An 18,090-nucleotide genomic window follows, 5' to 3' on the forward strand; every position below is an offset into this window, starting at 1 on the left:
TTTCCATTGGAAGAATTTACTTAATTCAGGACTTGGTATTATCCTGACAAAGTTTTGAATGTTTTGCAAGCATGAGCCATAGTAAGAAGCACATATTTCAATATAACCCGGACAAACATTTTTCATGCCTGTAGATGTGTATGAGTGACTCTAGGAGGCATTTCATGGAATGACCACTTTCCTGCTTGTCATGATGCTGTGATAATTTACATTCCAGTTCTTTTTTGTAAATGTTTATTGCAGAGTTTAACTGTATTTCATAGCTCACTAATGTGTAGTCTTCAATATAAAAAGTTATAAAGTCCTATTTATCTGCATCATAGGCTTTCTTTTCATTTCATGTGATTCTTCACATTTTTGATTGTCTGCTCAGGAGCATCCCCCTTTGTGGACCCCTGGAAGGACAGCCTTTCAGATTCCCCTCAAAACTGTAGTTGTGTGTCTCTGTACTCTTTCAGATAACCAAGTTACTGTCCACATCAATACAGAAAAGTAAGATGAAGTATTTTACATATGCTGTGCAAAATTCTTGTGCAGGGATACTTTGAATGTGTACATAGAAACACTATGAAGTGTTTGATGTTTAATGTTGTGCAGAGTTCAACCAACTACAAAATTTACTGAGACATTTTACAGAGAACTGCTCTCACTTCACACCAAGTGCAAATTCGGGAGGTTTTCAAAACTGCCTTCGCATTCAATAATTTTCTAAACTCTCAGAACTCACTGAATACTTTTATTCTCACTGACTGATTTTTACAGGGAAAACATGTATATTATACTTAGAGAAAAACCAAATAAAACAGGGTCCAGATGAGAATAACAAAATGCGGACCTTCTATTGTATTCTCCTGGGAGAGTAGGATGTGTTACATTCCCAGGATTAAGGTATGACTTAGACTCAAAGTACTGTCAGTCACAGAAACTCACCTAAGTGCTGGGATCCAGAGTAATTATTGGGTCTCCATTACAGAGCCAGTATTGATTGATGATTCCTAGGTGGTTAGTCAGTCTCCTAGTCCACTAACTCTCTGTGACCTAAAGCTCCACCTTAAATCACATTGCTTATTTCTGACATGGAGAGGAGCATCTCCCACTCCCAATCCCCCAGAGGATTTGCCAGTTCCAACCATAAATTATATTGTTTCACTATGCAGAGTGATCCAGTGATTGCCTTCAAGCCAACCAAGACACTCTCCTGAGGTATGACACTTCAGGATCCTAGAGATTACCTCTCAGATGCTGAGGACAAAGTCCCAACCTCTTTTTGGTTAGGTTAACTTTTTTTTTTTTTTTTTTTTGAGGCAGAGTCTCGCTCTATCTCCCAGGTTGGAGTGCAGTGGCACGATCTCAATCTCAGCTCACTGCAACCTCTGCCTTCTAGGTTTAAGCAATTCTCCTGCCTCAGCCTCCTAAGTAGCTGGGACTACAGGCATGTGCCACTACACATGGCTAATTTTTGTATTTTTAGCAGAGATGGGGTTTCAAGGCCAGGCTGGTCTTGAACTCCTGACCTCAAGTGATCTGCCCACTTCAGCCTCCCAAAATGCTGGGATTACAGGTGTGAGCCACTGCATCCAGCACTTTTTTTTTTTTTTTTTTTGAGACAGGGTCTCGCTCTGTCACCCAGGGCTCACTGCAACTTCCACCTCCCAGGCTCAAGCAATTCTTCCACCTCAGCTTCCCAAGTAGCTGGGACTACAGAGTGCACCACCACACCTGGCTAATTTATGTATTTTTAGTAGGGACAGGGTTTTGCTATATTGCCCAGGCTGGTCTCGAACTGCTGGACTCCAGTGATCAATCCCAAAGTGCTGGGATTAAAGGCTTGAGCCACCGCACCTGGCCTAGTTTAACTTCTTTATAAGGATATACAGCATAAACACAAATATACAAAGTGTTGATTAAGTTATTGCTTTTCCTTAAAGTTCCTTTTGATTCATATTTCATTATGTACATAAATTTTTATTTTCATAATTTATCATGCAAGATTTTGGACTGACTAGGAAATTCATTACAAATAGTAACAAGTTAAATGTATATCATATTTTTAAATTAAGTCTATTATTTCTATCAAGGATTTCACACGTGAGACATGATGTGGTTCTGAATTGGCCTCATGCAAACCAGAAATCAGGGTGTACTTGGAAAACAAACTGAAAATTCTCTGTATTCATTAAAGTTTAATGTCATGTCCTAAGTGTGAAACCTTGAGATCACTGAATAAAGGCTTCACCTGTACACATCTCTTAAATCTGTGTCTTTATAGGAGGCAAGATCCAAACTGAGTTGGAGTCTGTTCCAGAAGCAGGAGCACATGAAGAGTGGTCCTGCCAGCAAATCTGGGAACAAATTGCAAACGACTTAACCAGGTCTCAGGACTCTATCATAAATAACTCTCAGTTCTTTGAAAATGGTGATGTCCCCTCCCAGGTTGAAGCAGGACTACCCACAATTCATACAGGACAGAAACCTTCCCAGGGTGGGAAGTGTAAACAGTCCTTCAGTGATGTTCCCATCTTTGATCTTCCTCAGCAGTTATACTCAGAAGAGAAGTCTTATACATGTGATGAATGTGGAAAAAGCATCTGTTACATCTCAGCTCTTCATGTTCATCAAAGAGTCCACGTGGGAGAGAAACTCTTTATGTGTGATGTGTGTGGCAAGGAATTTAGTCAAAGCTCACATCTGCAAACTCATCAGAGAGTCCACACTGGAGAGAAACCATTCAAATGTGAGCAATGTGGGAAAGGTTTCAGTCGTAGATCAGCACTTAATGTTCATCATAAATTACACACAGGAGAGAAACCTTACATTTGTGAGGCATGTGGGAAGGCCTTCATTCATGATTCCCAGCTTAAGGAACATAAGAGAATCCATACTGGGGAGAAACCATTCAAATGTGATATATGTGGTAAGACCTTCTATTTTAGGTCAAGACTTAAGAGCCATTCCATGGTTCACACAGGAGAAAAACCATTTAGGTGTGATACATGTGATAAGAGCTTTCATCAGAGGTCAGCACTTAATAGGCATTGCATGGTCCACACAGGAGAGAAACCGTACAGATGTGAGCAGTGTGGAAAAGGCTTTATTGGTAGGCTAGATTTTTATAAGCATCAGGTGGTCCACACAGGAGAGAAACCATATAATTGTAAAGAATGTGGGAAGAGCTTCAGATGGTCCTCATGCCTTCTGAACCATCAGCGAGTCCACAGTGGAGAAAAAAGCTTCAGATGTGAAGAATGTGGGAAGGGATTTTATACAAATTCACAACTGTCTTCCCATCAGAGATCCCACAGTGGTGAAAAGCCATATAAATGTGAGGAGTGTGGGAAGGGCTATGTTACTAAGTTTAATCTTGACTTGCACCAGAGGGTCCACACGGGAGAGAGACCTTATAATTGTAAGGAATGTGGGAAGAGCTTTAGCCGGGCCTCAAGTATTTTGAATCATAAGAGACTCCACTGCCAGAAAAAACCATTCAAATGTGAGGACTGTGGAAAGAGGCTTGTACACAGGACATACCGTAAAGACCAGCCGAGAGACTATAGTGGGGAAAACCCATCCAAATGTGAGGATTGTGGGAGACGCTACAAGAGGCGCTTGAATCTGGATATACTTTTATCATTATTTCTAAATGACACATAATTGTTCATATTTATGGGGTACAACGTGCTATTTTAATGTGTGCATACAATTTATAGTGATCCAATCAGTGTAATTGGTGTATCTGTTACCTCAAACATTTACCATTTCTTTGTGTTGGAAAATTCAAAATCCATTTGAGAGGAGTTGGTAGACAGCAAGGGAAGGGTCCCTGGAGACCCCCAGCCAAACGGGTCAGTGTCTCATCCCCACATAACACAAAAAGCAGCCTGGGGAAGACAATCAAGCTACAGGCACTGATAAGGGAACTAGCACAGGGGATTGTGCCTGGAGACATGCCCATGGCTGCACAGATAGCAGAACCTCCAGCCTATTCAGGTAAAAACTCGCACAAACCTCCGGCTCACTCAGTTAAGGGAACAAGACCAGACACAGAAATGCCTTTGTCCTTTGTATAATCAGCAGGCTCCCAGGAAAAAGTTTCTTCTTTTGTGGGCATGAACACAATGGGCTTCAGTAGGTTCAGGTTGGCACTTTCTTTTGTGGAAAAGGAAAAGCCCAGCCTCTGTAAATCATCACTTCAGCTCCTGATTGGTCCCAGGCCAAGCTGAATAGCCATTAGGAATAATCACTTCAACTCCTGATTGGTCCCGGGCCAAGCTGAATAGCCCTTATGAATCATCACTTCGGTTCCTGATTGGTCCCGGGCCAAGGTCCCAGACCAAGCTGAATCACGCTTTCTCCAAGACAGCCCGCAGGCTAAGTGCATTCCTTCCCCTTCCCAGTCCATAAAAACCCCGGACCCCAGCCTCATACTGGGCAACTTATTTGGATCCCCATCTCCACTGTGGAGAGCTTTTTTCTTTCACTTATTAAACTTTTACTCCAATTTCACCCTTGTGTCTGTGCTTCTTAATCATATTGGACGTGAGATTAAGAACTCCAGGGGATACATCACAACAGAGACTGTTACAGTGTGGTGCATTTGTGAGACTACAACATTTTTAGCAATTTGTAAATAATTGTTGATGATAGTCACCTTTAGTGCTGCAGAACAGTAGAACTTATTCTTCCCCTCTACCTCTTTTGTATCTGTTGGCCAACCTTTGGCCATCTCACCTGCCTCCTACACTTCCTTGCCTGTCTACATCCACTGTTCTACTCTCTACTACAAAATCAACTTTTTAAAACTTCCATATGAGTGAGGACAGTCAGTATTTCTCTTTCTTTGCTTGGCTTATATTAACAACGTCCTTGAAAACTCATCCATGTTGCCACAAATGATAAAATTTTGTTTCCTTGTTATGTCTAAAGAGGATTCCATTGTGTATATATGCCACCTTTTCTTCATTCACGTATTGATAGACACTTAGGTGGATTCCTTATCTTGGCTATTGTGAGTAGTGCTACAATGAACCTGGGAGTGCAGATATCTCCTCGACATACTAATTTCCTTTCCTTTGGATATACCCAGTAATAGAATTGCTGGATCACTTGAATTTTATTATGCTTCAGAAGCTCCACACGGGAGAGAAACTATGGAAGTATGAGGAGGGTGGTATGTGCTTCATTCAGGCATCAAGTCTTCAACTTCAGAATGTCCACATTGGAGAGAAGCCTCAGTAATGTGTGTAATAGTCTTTACTCAGTTTTCATGACTACAGTCTCACCTAAGCATTCACAAAGGGGAGAAACATTAAAATATGAGGCACATAGAAAGCAGTTCCGTTTGAGTTTGTATCTTGTAATTTATCACAGAATCCATGCTGATGATACATTTCATCCAGTCCTGTAGGAGAAAAAACATTTAAGTTAAAGCCTGTTTCAGCCATAGCTCAGCATACCCCAGTGGTCCTGGGACTGTCATAGAGGAGAACCCTTGTAAGTTGTGCAGTAGGGCTTCAAACAAAAGTTTGACAGTTACAGTTATTCAGGAGACAGACCTTAGAATAAGAGTTCATTCATACATTTACAAAACTAATCATGAACATATCAAAGTCGATTACCACTAGAATGTCAGTGACGTGTTTTCTGCTGCATCTTCACAACTTTAACACTGATTATCACTTTGTGTTCACTATGTGTTAAATGAATTAAAAGGAGCAAATGCGATGTTTTTAAATTGTATCTAAGAGAGGAAATCTACAAATAATTCAGGGACACCTGAGTTGAAATGCAGAGTACACTAAATACTGCAGTTCACAGCATTATTTTGATAATATCTGTTCACACTTGGTTCCTGTCTTCCCCTCCTCCTCTATTCCGAAGTTGCATTCTTAGTATTTGTGGCTTTGTGTAGTGTTCCATTGGTTGAATACAATATAAATTCAACAATAATTTGTAATTTTTCTCACACTACAGGCTGAAAACATTGTAATAAATTCAATAAAACATCTTAATAAATTCAAAAGTTTAATACCATAAAAGTCTTTTCCAATTATAATCTAGATCACAAAAGCTGAAATTCAATCACATCATGAAAAGTGGAAAATTCACAAGTATGTGGAAACTAAACAACACACTCTTTATATATGTGTATATATGTGTATATGTGTATATATGTATATATGTGTGTATATATGTATATGTGTGTATATGTGTATATATGTATATATGTGTATATATGTATATACGTGTATATACGTGTATATATGTATATATGTATATATGTATATATGTGCGTATATATGTATATATGTGCGTATATATGTATATATGTGTGTACATATGTATATATGTGTGTACATATGTACATATGTATATATGTATGTGTGTACATATGTACATATGTATATATGTATGTGTGTACATATGTACATATGTATATATGTATATGTGTGTACATATGTACATGTGTATATATGTATATGTGTGTACATATGTATATATGTATATATGTGTATATGTGTGTATATGTATATATGTGTGTATATGTGTATATGTGTGTATATGTATATATGTGTATATGTGTGTATGTGTATATACGTGTATATATGTATATATGTATGTATGTGTATATGTGTATATGTGTGCATATATGTGCATATATGTGTGTATATGTGTATATATGTGTGTATATATGTGCATATGTGTATATATGTGTATATATGTATATGTGTGTGTATATGTATATATGTGTATATGTGTATATATGTATATATGTGTATGTGTATATATGTGTATATGTGTATATGTGTATATATGCATATATGTATATATGTGTGTATATATGTATATATGTGTATATATGTATATATGTATATGTGTGTATATGTGTGTATATGTGTATGTATATATGTATGTATATATGTGTATATATGTGTGTATATATGTATATGTGTGTATATATGTATATATGTGTGTATATATGTATATATGTGTATATATGTATATATGTGTATATGTGTATATATGTGTATATGTGTATATATGTGTATATGTGTATATATGTGTATATATGTGTATATGTATATGTGTATATATGTGTATGTGTATATGTGTGTATATATGTATATATGTGTATATATGTGTGTATATATGTATATATGTGCATATATATGTGTGTATATATGTATATATGTGTATATATGTGCGTGTATATATGTGTATATATGTGTATATATGTGTGTATATATGTGTATATATACATATATGTGTGTATATATACGTATATGTGTGTATATATACGTATATATCTGTGTATATATACGTATATATCTGTGTGTATATACGTATATATCTGTGTGTATATACGTATATATGTGTGTATATACGTATATATGTGTGTATATATACGTATATATGTGTGTATATATACGTATATGTGTGTATATATACGTATATGTGTATATTTGTGTATATATACATATATACGTGTATATGTGTATATATACGTGTATATGTGTATATATACGTATATATGTGTGTATATGCGTGTATATATACGTGTATATGCGTGTATATATACGTGTATATATGCGTGTATATATACGTGTATATATGCGTGTATATATACGTGTATATATGCGTGTATATATACGCGTGTATATATGCGTGTATATATGCGCGTGTATATATGCGTGTATATATGCGCGTGTATATATGCGTGTATATATGCGCGTGTATATATACGTGTATATATGCGCGTGTATATATGCGTGTGTATATATACGTGTATATGTGTGTATATATACGTGTATATATGTGTGTATATATACGTGTATATCTGTGTGTGTATACGTGTATATATGTGTGTGTATACGTGTATATCTGTGTGTATACGTGTATATATGTGTGTACATATACGTGTATATATGTGTGTACATATATACGTGTGTGCGTATATACGTGTGTACGTATATACGCGTATATACGTGTGTACGTATATACGCGTATATACGTGTGTACGTATATACGCGTATATACGTGTGTACGTATATACGCGTATATACGTGTGTACGTATATACGCGTATATACGTGTGTACGTATATACGCGTATATACGTGTGTACGTATATACGCGTATACCCACCCTGTGTCCAAGTGTTCTCATTGTTCAATTCCCACCTATGAGTGAGAACATGTGGTGTTTGGTTTTCTGTCCTTGTGATAGTTTGCTCAGAATGATGGTTTCCAGCTTCATCCATGTCCATACAAAGGACATGAACTCATCCTTTTTAATGGCTGCATAGTATTCCATGGTGTATATGTGCCACATTTTCTTAATCCAGTCTATCATTGGTGGACATTTGGGTTGGTTCCAAGTCTTTGCTATTGTGAATAGTGCCGCAATAAACATACGTGTGCATGCAACACACTCTTAAATAATATGTCAGAGTAAATCAGGAGTGAAATTAGGAAATACCTTAGACAACTGAAAATGAAAACAATGGCCAAAACTTTTGGAATGAGGCAAAAGCAGTAGGAGGAGGGAAATTTATATCTGTAAATGCTTATATTAAAGAAGAAAGATCTGACATCCACAGCCTAATTTTATTTTCATGAACTAGAAAAAGAGAATCTTACAGAAAGTGATTAGGAGGGAAATAATAAAGATTAAAGTATTAATAAATAAAATAGAGAAGAAGAATACAAAGAAAATCAACCAAACCAAGAGTTGATTATTCTGAAAGACTAACAAAATTGTGAAAACTTTAGCAGGACTGACTAAAAAATAAAGACTCAAGTAACTAAAATTGGGGACATTATTACCAATTTTTACAGAGTTGAGCCACAGCGCCCAGCTTCATTTTTGTATAAGGTGTAAGGAAGGGGACCAGTTTCAATCTTCTGCATATGGCTAGCCAGTTATCCCAGCAGCACTTATTGAATAGGGAGTCCTTTCCCTGTTGTTTTTGTCAGTGTCATCAATGGCATGGTTTGGATGTGTCCCCACCCAAATCTCAGCTTGAATTGTATCTCCCAGAATTCCCACATGTGGGAGGGACCCCACAGAAAGTCAGAATTATTAATTAAAAGGGAAACAGAACTAAGAATTTTAAAAATTCACAGCCTATCTACTTTGGAAAAAAAATTAGAAAACCTGTTCTGGATAAAACAACGGTAGAGATAAGCAACTGATTTAGGAGATTAGTTTGGATTGGTCATGTCAACTGAAGCCAGGACCTGCTGTCCATTAACACTGGAAGAATGACCCCAAAGGCATCTGGGAGATCATAGAGGCTGCTCCTCCCATCACAGACCCAGAGTGCAAGGACCTGGGAAGCAGAAGGGACCTTTGATGCCAAGTGCCCCTAACCTTTTAGGCTCAGTTCCCTGCATGCTACGATTGAGTGTGTCAATACATCTTATCTTTTGGGAAGGCAGAGTAGATCAAGGATACAGCTATAACTGGCATATGAATAGTGATCACTCAATTTTCAGAGAGCGGATGTTTGGCATCAAAAGTTTGGCACAGTCACCTTATTTTTGTGTCTAAACAAAATTTTGAAAAGTTTTTAGTTTAGAAAAATAGGTAAACAGTAGACTCCATTTTTTTTAAAAAAGAAGAATATTGGTTTATAGGCCAATGTATGTTTATAGGGAGAAAAAAAGTTACCTTCAAAAGAGCAGGTTTTTAGATGAATTGTTTCCTAATTTAGCTTTATACTATTATTATTTTTTAACCAATGCCAGTTTTTAAATTGCTAACTATAATAAAGAAATTATGTTTCACCAAGAAATAAGAAGAAACTTAAAAAAAATTTTTTTATTACTGAGGTATCTGTTGCCTAGGCTGGAGTGCAGTGGTGGCATCATAGCTCACTGCAGCCTCAATCAAACTCCTGGGCTTCAGCAATCCTCCCACCTCAGCCTCCTGAGTACTTGAAACTTGTAGTCCCAAGATCAGGCCACCATGCCTGACCAGTTAAAAAAAAATTTTTATAGAGACGAAGTCTCCCTGTATTTCCCTGTCTGGTCTCCAATTCCTGGGCTCAAGGGAACGTCCTGCCCTGGCCTCCCGAAGGGTTGGCATTACAGGTTTGAGCCACTGCGCTTGGCCAGGAAGAAAACTCTTAATAAGACATGCTCCTTCACCTATAGAATCCTCCCGTTTTACTGCATTTACAATCTCAATGTAAGATTGATACCAATGCCTAGCTCTTCATCAGTCATTATTGCTCTGAGGTACTGAGCAATTCACTACATTCGCTGAAATTTGATGTTTCTACATCTAAGGAGAAATATGAATACCATGAAAAGTTTATGGGAAGATAGCTATTCCATGACGACACCGCTTCTCCACTAGTAGCTGTGATCTTAAATGGGGGTGGCTTTTCCTGCCAAACCAGTGGTCCCACAGCTTCTGGAGTAGGGGCTGGTGTCTTCCTGCTCCTCATTGCCCCTGCCAAACCATTCCACCTGGCTCATCCTTTAAACCGTTAGTTTTAACCTCCCATCGTCAGATTATCCTAATCCTTGAAGATTTTATCTCCTCGTTTGTTCTCTTCCCAATAACACTCCTGTCATCGTGGGAGGCGTTTAGACTTCAGGAATTCCTGTCTATACACTATTTTCGCTCAAAGACTCAGGGAGAGAGACGGACGACTCACAGGGTCACAGTCCACATTCCCCACCAGGCGCTCAGAGATATGGGATACGTTCCCGGTGGGCACTGCGGTGTGTGTGTAGTCAAGGACCACTGCGGAGTCCAACGCTTCCCGCTGAGGAGTGAGATTATAGACATTTTCCTTTGGCATTGGAGGAAGTGGAGTCCAGACACACTCTGAGCCGCGGGCAAGTTGGCTCAGGCGGGTGGACGAGTGAATTCTGGGAACTGTAGTCCATCAACTTCATGGAATGGCGGACCCTTTGGCTCAAGCAGTTAAACCGGGGAATTCTGGGAAGTGGAGTCCAGACGCTCTGTGGAGACGCGAGCACTTCCGGTGTGTGAGCCTGCGGTTGCTACATAACCGCGTAGTTTGAGCCATTTCTGCGTCTGGCGGGTCCTTCTGAACTTGTCACTTTCGCTTGGGGTCGCAACGACCGGATGATCGATGATCCAAGCAAGGGAAAAGAAGCCTTGGCGGAGAGCGGAGGTTTGGTGGGGCGGGGAATGGGGTTTTTTTCCCGTCCACGGAAGCTTTCTGGGATGGGGGTGCTGTGCTCGCATCCCGGGGGTTGGAATTGGCGGGGTCCTCTGTGCCCTGCTGTGAGCGTTTCCAGGACTTTGACCTCGCTCAGCCTGCCTCTCTCCACCCTACGTGTGCGACCGCTTTCTCGCAGTGTGACGTGGAGTGTTACTCAATGTCCTTATACTTTCCATTGCTGTTTTTTGGTAATGGGGACATTAGAACCATCCTAGTAGAATCGTTTTTGGGAACTGAAAGAGATAACGCAAATGAGAACCTTAAAGCAGTCCCTGTCACTTGGTGACTGGTGGTCTCTTGTTAACTTCCCGAAGAGGTCAGGTCCCCGGGTGGAGTCATAGCTTCAGCTGCAGGGGCCCTGGTCCTTCTCCCTAATCCCTGCAGGACGCTGGATGATCCCGGGAGGCCTTCTGACCTCTTTTTAGGAAAGCGAGTTGCGTCCGCTTCCACGAAGGGCGGGGAGCATTTAACTTTTATGGGGGACCGCGATGCAGTCAGGGTATTTCACAACTTTCGCCTTCCCCAGCCTGACCTTTCTAAAAGAGCTGCAGGGAGGGGACTTCTTGGCTACTGAGGGCAAATCTCTATGTGATTGGTCCTTGGCTTTTTTCCTTTATAGAGATGTTCACCCAACCGAGAGTGTGTCCTCGGGTATGGGTGTTGATAATCATTAAGCCGTAATTGGTAACTTCATTCTAAGTGCTTTATACAAATAAATTTAGGCCACACTGTGGCTCTGTGAAGTATTGCTTTTCTCTGTTTTAAAGATGAGAGTGAGACACAGGGTGCATAGCCGCCAACTAGTGAGAGGTAGAGCTGGGGTTGGCACCTAGGCAGTCCAGGTCAGAGCCTGAGTTGATCACCTCTTGGATACATTCTCATTGAGGCAGAGGAACTAGCTGGACTCGTAGAGAAAGCAAGTTAGGACCTGATTGAAAGGACGTTGAGAGCAAGGCTCGTGGGCTTGGACGTCTAGGAATTTTTAAAAATTTCTCAACTATTTTGTTTCATGTTTTCCAAGTATTTCGTACTGTTGTGGAACTGTATCACTGTGGAAAAGTCTGAAATAGGAGAAATGAGAGTAGAAAAAGTTTTTTAATTACCCATGTATCCAAGATGTAAAGGTAGTAACTGTTAAGCTTCTAATTGATTTCTTTTGTCTTTCTTTGTGTCTACTTCTATATTTGTTGATAAACATTTTTTAAAAAATTGTTGTATTTTAATGTGTTTTCCCATATGTCTTTTAACTATAGACAATTTTAAATATTGCTAATAGAGACTAAACTAGTGAGGCTGGTTGTGGTGGCTCATGCCTATAATCCCAGCACTTTGGGAGGCCAAGGCAGGTGGATCACTTGAGGTCAGTAGTTTGAGACCAGCCTGGCCAACATGGTGAAACCCCATCTCTACTAAAAATACAAATATTAGCCAGGCGTGATGGCACGTGCCTGTAGTCCCAGCTACTCTAGAGGCTGAGGCAGGAGAATTGCTTAAACCCGGGAGGTGGAGGTTGCAGTGAGCCAAGATCACGCCACTGCACTCCAGCCTGGGCAACAGAGTGAGACTCAAAAAAAAAAAAAAAAAAAAAAAAAAGAATAAACTAGTGAACTGCCATATTATATAATGCTCAATTTTATTATTCCCATTATCCTTATGACTATTTCCTCATATCTAAAATATTTTCGCTGGGCGCGGTGGCTCACGCCTGTAATCCCAGCACTTTGGGAGGCCGAGGCGGGTGGATCACGAGGTCAGGAGATCGAGACCATTCTGGCCAACATGGTGAAACCCCATCTCTACTAAAAAAAAAAATACAAAAAATTAGCTGGGCATGGTGGCAGGCAGTTGTGGTCCCAGCTACTCCAGAGGCTGAGGCAGGAGAAAGGCGTGAGCCCGGGAGGCGGAGCTTGCAGTGAGCGAGATCGCGCCACTGCACTCCAGCCTGGGCTAGGGAGCGAGACTCTGTCTCAAAAAAAAAAAAAAATTAAAAAAATAAAAACAAATAAAATAAAATATTTTCATCTTTATATCATTTAAAAGCTATAGAAAAGTTGCAAAAATAGTATAAGGAGTTCTCATACTCTATCCAAATTTGCCAATTGTTTACATTTTTCCTGGTTGCTTTGTTGATGACCATCAGCCAAATACCACCAGGAACATAACTAACCAGAGACAGCTGATTATGGCTTTCTGCAGCAAGGAAGCCCACATACCATGGTAAATGTGGGGTGTTTTGGTAAGAGGTATTTAGGAAGTGATGGTATAGGGTTTCACATAACATGCTAGATAATATTAGATATTAAATAATATTGTTATCTATTACATATCAGATCTGTTAAAAGACTACTAGTAGTTGTAGTGTTATTCATTAGATAGTGTTGAATAGCATATTACCTAACATCCTGTTATCTAATCTGTAGTTACATATTTAAATTTGTTCAATTTTTCATTTAAAGTCCTATGCCAGGCACGGTGGCTCATGCCTGTAAACCCAGCATTTTGGGAGGCAAAGGCGGGTGGATCTCCTGAGGTCAGGAGTTTGAGACCAGCCTGGCCAACATGGTGACACCTTGTCTCTACTAAAAATATTTTAAAAAGCCAGGTGTGGTGGCATGCTCCTGTAATCCCTGCTACTTGGGAGGCTGAGGCAAGAGAATCACCTGAACCCAGCAGGCGGAGGTTGCAGTGAGCCGAGATCGCGCCACTGCACTCCAGCATGGGTGACAGAGCGAGACTCTGTCTCAAAAAATAAAAAAATAAAGTCCTTATGACTGTGTCCCCTGCCCCACCCTTCACCTGCAACGCCATTCAAAGTCCAGTTTATGCATTGTCTTTAGTTGTCACATTCCACAGTTTCTTTAGTCTAGAAAGATTCCACAGTCTTTGTCTTTTATAAACATGGTGTTTTTTTTTTAATAGGAAAGTTATTTTGGAGAAAGATGTTCATTTGGAGTTTGATATATTTCATGTTTAGTTTCAGATTATGTATTGTTGGTAAGGATATTGCACAAGTGATGAGGTTTCCTCTTTATTGCAACATAACAGGGTTCACATGATGTGGTCTGTCCCTTCACTGGTGATCTCAACTGTGTTCACTTGGCCAAGATGATGCCTTTCAGATTTGTCTGCTGTAAAGTTACCTTTTTTAAAAAAAACTCAAGTTTCTTATTGGAAGGTACATTATTAGTGGGCATTCTACTAAAGATGAACTTCTAGTTCTCTTCATTTATTCATGTGTTTGTTCAACTATAAATCTTCCAACAATATGGACTCAGAATTCAGTCTTATGAAGGTAAATGACATGTGGATTAGCAATTTTTTTTCAACTCTATTGAGGTATATTTTACATAAAGTATTCTCTCATTTCAGGAGTACAGTGATCTTTAGGAACTTTGTAAAGCGGAGTAACCATCATCATAATTCAGTTTAGTTATTTTTCACCCTCAGTTGGACTCTGTGCCCATTTACAATTAAACCTCATTCTCACGCCAAATCTGGAGCAACCACTAACCTACTTTTCCTCTATGTATACATTTGCCTATTCGGACATTTCATATAAATGGAATCATATAATCCATGGATTTTGGTGACTGGCTTCTTTCTCTTAGCATGTTTCCAAGGTTTGTGCATGTTGTAGCATGAGTTGGTACTTCATTCCTTTTAATTTCCAAATTAGATTCCATTATATGGATATGCCATGATTTTTCTATCCATTTACCCAGAGGAAGGCATTTTGGTTGTGCACAGTTTTGGGGTTAGTATGAATAATGCTGCTGTGATCATTCATAATACATGTGCTTGTTGCTACACAGCCTCCCCAGCCACCATTTCATGTCTCTCTTTTGCTGTCTCTGGCATTTTCCAGGCACAATTCCACCTTCCTTTGTGCTCCATTACTCAGGACTCTGAAGACTCCAAAAAGTAGGAGGAAAAATGACCACATTCAAGGTGAGTAGAGCTCACCTCTCTTGCTATTAAAATTCCATCTTATTGCTCATATTGTCATATATTTTTCTCTGTCTTGGGAAGACTCAAGGAGGAAATGGGCATTTGGGACCTGTTGTGTGCCAGTTGCTTCCTTTGTCTCTTTTTTGTTGACTTTGCATTTGGTTTTTGGTTTGGGTTTTGTTTTGTTTTTTACTGTTACATTATGGAGTAGAAAAATTAGTAGGAATGAACAGTGCTCCCACTTCTTCACCTCCTTGCTCTCAAATTAGCCTGATTTTTCTTCTTGTGCTGTTCCTTGTACATTCATAACTGTATTTGTATTGATGATGGAGTTCCTTATGTCAAGGGTACGCTATACACCAAGATAACATGTCCTTCTGGTTTTCTTCATACTTGTCCATTAGATAGTTAGTCCCCCTTTCTGTGGAGGCCCACATTACGCATGTTGGCTCCATTTCTCTTAGATGCTCCAGGGACCCTCTGACCCACTTCACCCACCTCCTGAGTCCTCTGGCCCCAGGAATGAGCTATTATTTAAGGTGTCGCAATCAGCGGATCACACACCAAGCTCCTCTGTTTCCGTATTCTGTCCTCTCTGTCTCAATCCATGCAGCCAGCTCACATCTGTGGAGGGGTGGCCTGTGTCCCGCTTATCATTCTATCTTCTTTATAAATCATCAAGCTGCTGTCCAGCCTGTGCCCCCAGGCTGCCATCACAGCAGTGGGCCAATTGCCCAGGATATAAGTGCCCCCCCTTTGCCAGTCCAGAGTTCTGTCAAATTGGACCCTGCTGGCTGCACCAATTCCATGGAACAGGTTCACTAGTTACAGACTTGGCGAGTCTACCATGAGAGAGCACACTCATGTATGACAAATTACATAAAGCAGATTTATTACATGTAGGTAGCAAGGGACAACAGAAGCCTATGATCCACTGTGAGCCAGTCCTCCAAGGCTCAAGAAAGCTGCCTAGAGTGGGTGGAGTGACGACTGCACATGCCCCATTTGCACCATAGCTGAGGCACCCCAAGAGGCAGCCTGTCCCAGGTTATATGCCTCAGGGGTAACATGACTTACTGAGCAGTTCCTCTCTAACTCAAGATATTATCTTTTATGGATTGGACTAGAACCAAAGAAGGCATAAAAATAAAAAAATAAATAAAAAGATGTTATCTTCCCTGGGAAGGACATTGCATAACTAGCACATTTATGGTTATTCTTAAGACCTATAATCAAGAGAGTGGGGAGAATGGATCCAAGGCTACTTTGAAAATAGTTACCTAAAACCTGTTCATTTGGCAAATACTAAAGAAAAGTGATAGCATCCAGGGTTTGGGTCTGAGAGAGGAGGACAATAAGCCTCATCAAACAAGGTTGAGACTGAATTGCTCATTGTTGCTGGGGAAACTGGGGCAATTGGCAAAATTCATTGAAACCTATATAGGTGTAGCCCAGGATGCACCATTTGAAATCCTAAGGGGTTGCTTACAAGGAGACTCAGTAAGTGCACAAAGTAAAAATACAGGAGGTCTTTTTCATGATTGCACTTCTGGTGGAGCTCAGGAAAATCACTGTCAGGATACAGACAGAATGAGTGGGAAATCTATAAGTTGACCTCCACTTCTCTTCTCTGCCTGCTCAATGCTGCTCCTCCCCCAGGAGTCCATGGTCATAGGATTGAGGTTATGTATCCTTGATGTTATAGGAGGCAGTGACCTTCAAGGATGTGGCTGTGTTCTTCACTGAGGAGGAGCTGGGGCTACTGGACCCTGCCCAGAGGAAGCTGTACCAAGACGTGATGCTTGAGAACTTCACGAACCTGCTGTCAGTGGGTGAGCACGGGCACCCTCTGTAATGGAACATCAGGCCCCAGGAGTGGCTTTGTATCCTAGAGTATTCAAATTTGTGTATGCAGTGGGAACTTAAATTTCCAGTAAATTTTACCTTGATATTACCTAGAATGAATTGGTATTAAGCACATGACTTTGCATGTTCACAGGGCATCAACCATTCCACCCTTTCCACTTCCTAAGGGAAGAAAAGTTTTGGATGATGGAGACAGCAACCCAAAGAGAAGGAAATTCAGGTAAGAAGCAAGCAACTGTGTGTCCTTGTACATGACTTTCCCGTTTGTTTTACATCTGACCATGCCCACTTATATCACCCTGATCTAAATTGCCCAATCTCTTTCCTGGCTTATTACAACCCCTTTCTGGCTGGTGGTCCTGTTCCCTCCCTTCCACCCTGACATCTATTTTCCCCAGAGCAGCCAAAATGATCCTTGGGAAATGCAAGTCAGTTTTCCACTCCTTGGTCCAAAAGCCTTTATGGTTTATTAATGTTATTAAAGTTACAACCTCTTTATTGGCTTTTGGAGACCCTGAGGTTTGTTCTTCATCCCCTGCTGCCTCTTGACTACATCTGTCCTCTCCCCCTTGCACCATCTTTTCCAGCCACCTTGTCCTCCCTGCTGTTACTCTGTCCTGTCATGGACACCGTATTCCCTGTTGCTGGTAACAAATAACAGACTTCACAGATTAAACAACACTTTTGTTCTTTCTGACATGGGGAGGATGGTCTCCCACCCCTCACCCTCGAAAGGAGTGGCCAGCCACAACCCTAAATCATATTGTTTCACTATCCAGAGTGATCCAGAGTTGGCACCCTAACAAAGACACTCTCCTCCAGCATGATATGTCAGGATCCTAGAGATTACCTCTCAGATGCTGAGGACAAAGTCCCGACTTCTTTTTACTTAGGGTAACTTCTATATAAGGATATACAACATAAACACAGATATATAAACTATTGATTTTGTTATTGTTTTTCCTTAAATTTCCCTTTGATTTATATTTCACTATGAACATAATGTTTTAATTTAGTAATTTATCATGCAAGATTTTTGACTGACCAGAAAATTCCTTAGAAATAGTAACAAATTAAA

The 18,090-nt window shown here is 40.0% G+C and overlaps 1 protein-coding gene across 17 annotated transcripts in view; it reads left to right on the forward strand.

Annotated features, from left to right (window-relative positions):
• Positions 1-18,090, forward strand: part of ZNF230 (zinc finger protein 230) — a 61,781-nt gene that overhangs the window by 42,082 nt on the left and 1,609 nt on the right. For 15 of the 17 annotated variants that reach the window (XM_063801841.1, XM_024351432.3, XM_063801845.1 and 12 more), the window contains one exon: positions 2,270-4,503. In XM_063801841.1, coding sequence (XP_063657911.1) covers positions 2,270-3,651 — 1,382 coding nt within the window. In that variant the 3' untranslated portion in view covers positions 3,652-4,503. Of the gene's footprint in view, positions 1-2,269; positions 4,504-10,950; positions 11,148-15,063; positions 15,147-16,851; positions 16,979-17,145; positions 17,233-18,090 lie in introns of those variants that run through there. The other 2 variants (XM_001158754.6, XM_054674106.2) reach the window with 2 other exon arrangements.

The sequence above is a fragment of the Pan troglodytes genome, chromosome 20, assembly GCF_028858775.2.
Source record: "Pan troglodytes isolate AG18354 chromosome 20, NHGRI_mPanTro3-v2.0_pri, whole genome shotgun sequence".
Taxonomy (NCBI): domain Eukaryota; kingdom Metazoa; phylum Chordata; class Mammalia; order Primates; family Hominidae; genus Pan; species Pan troglodytes.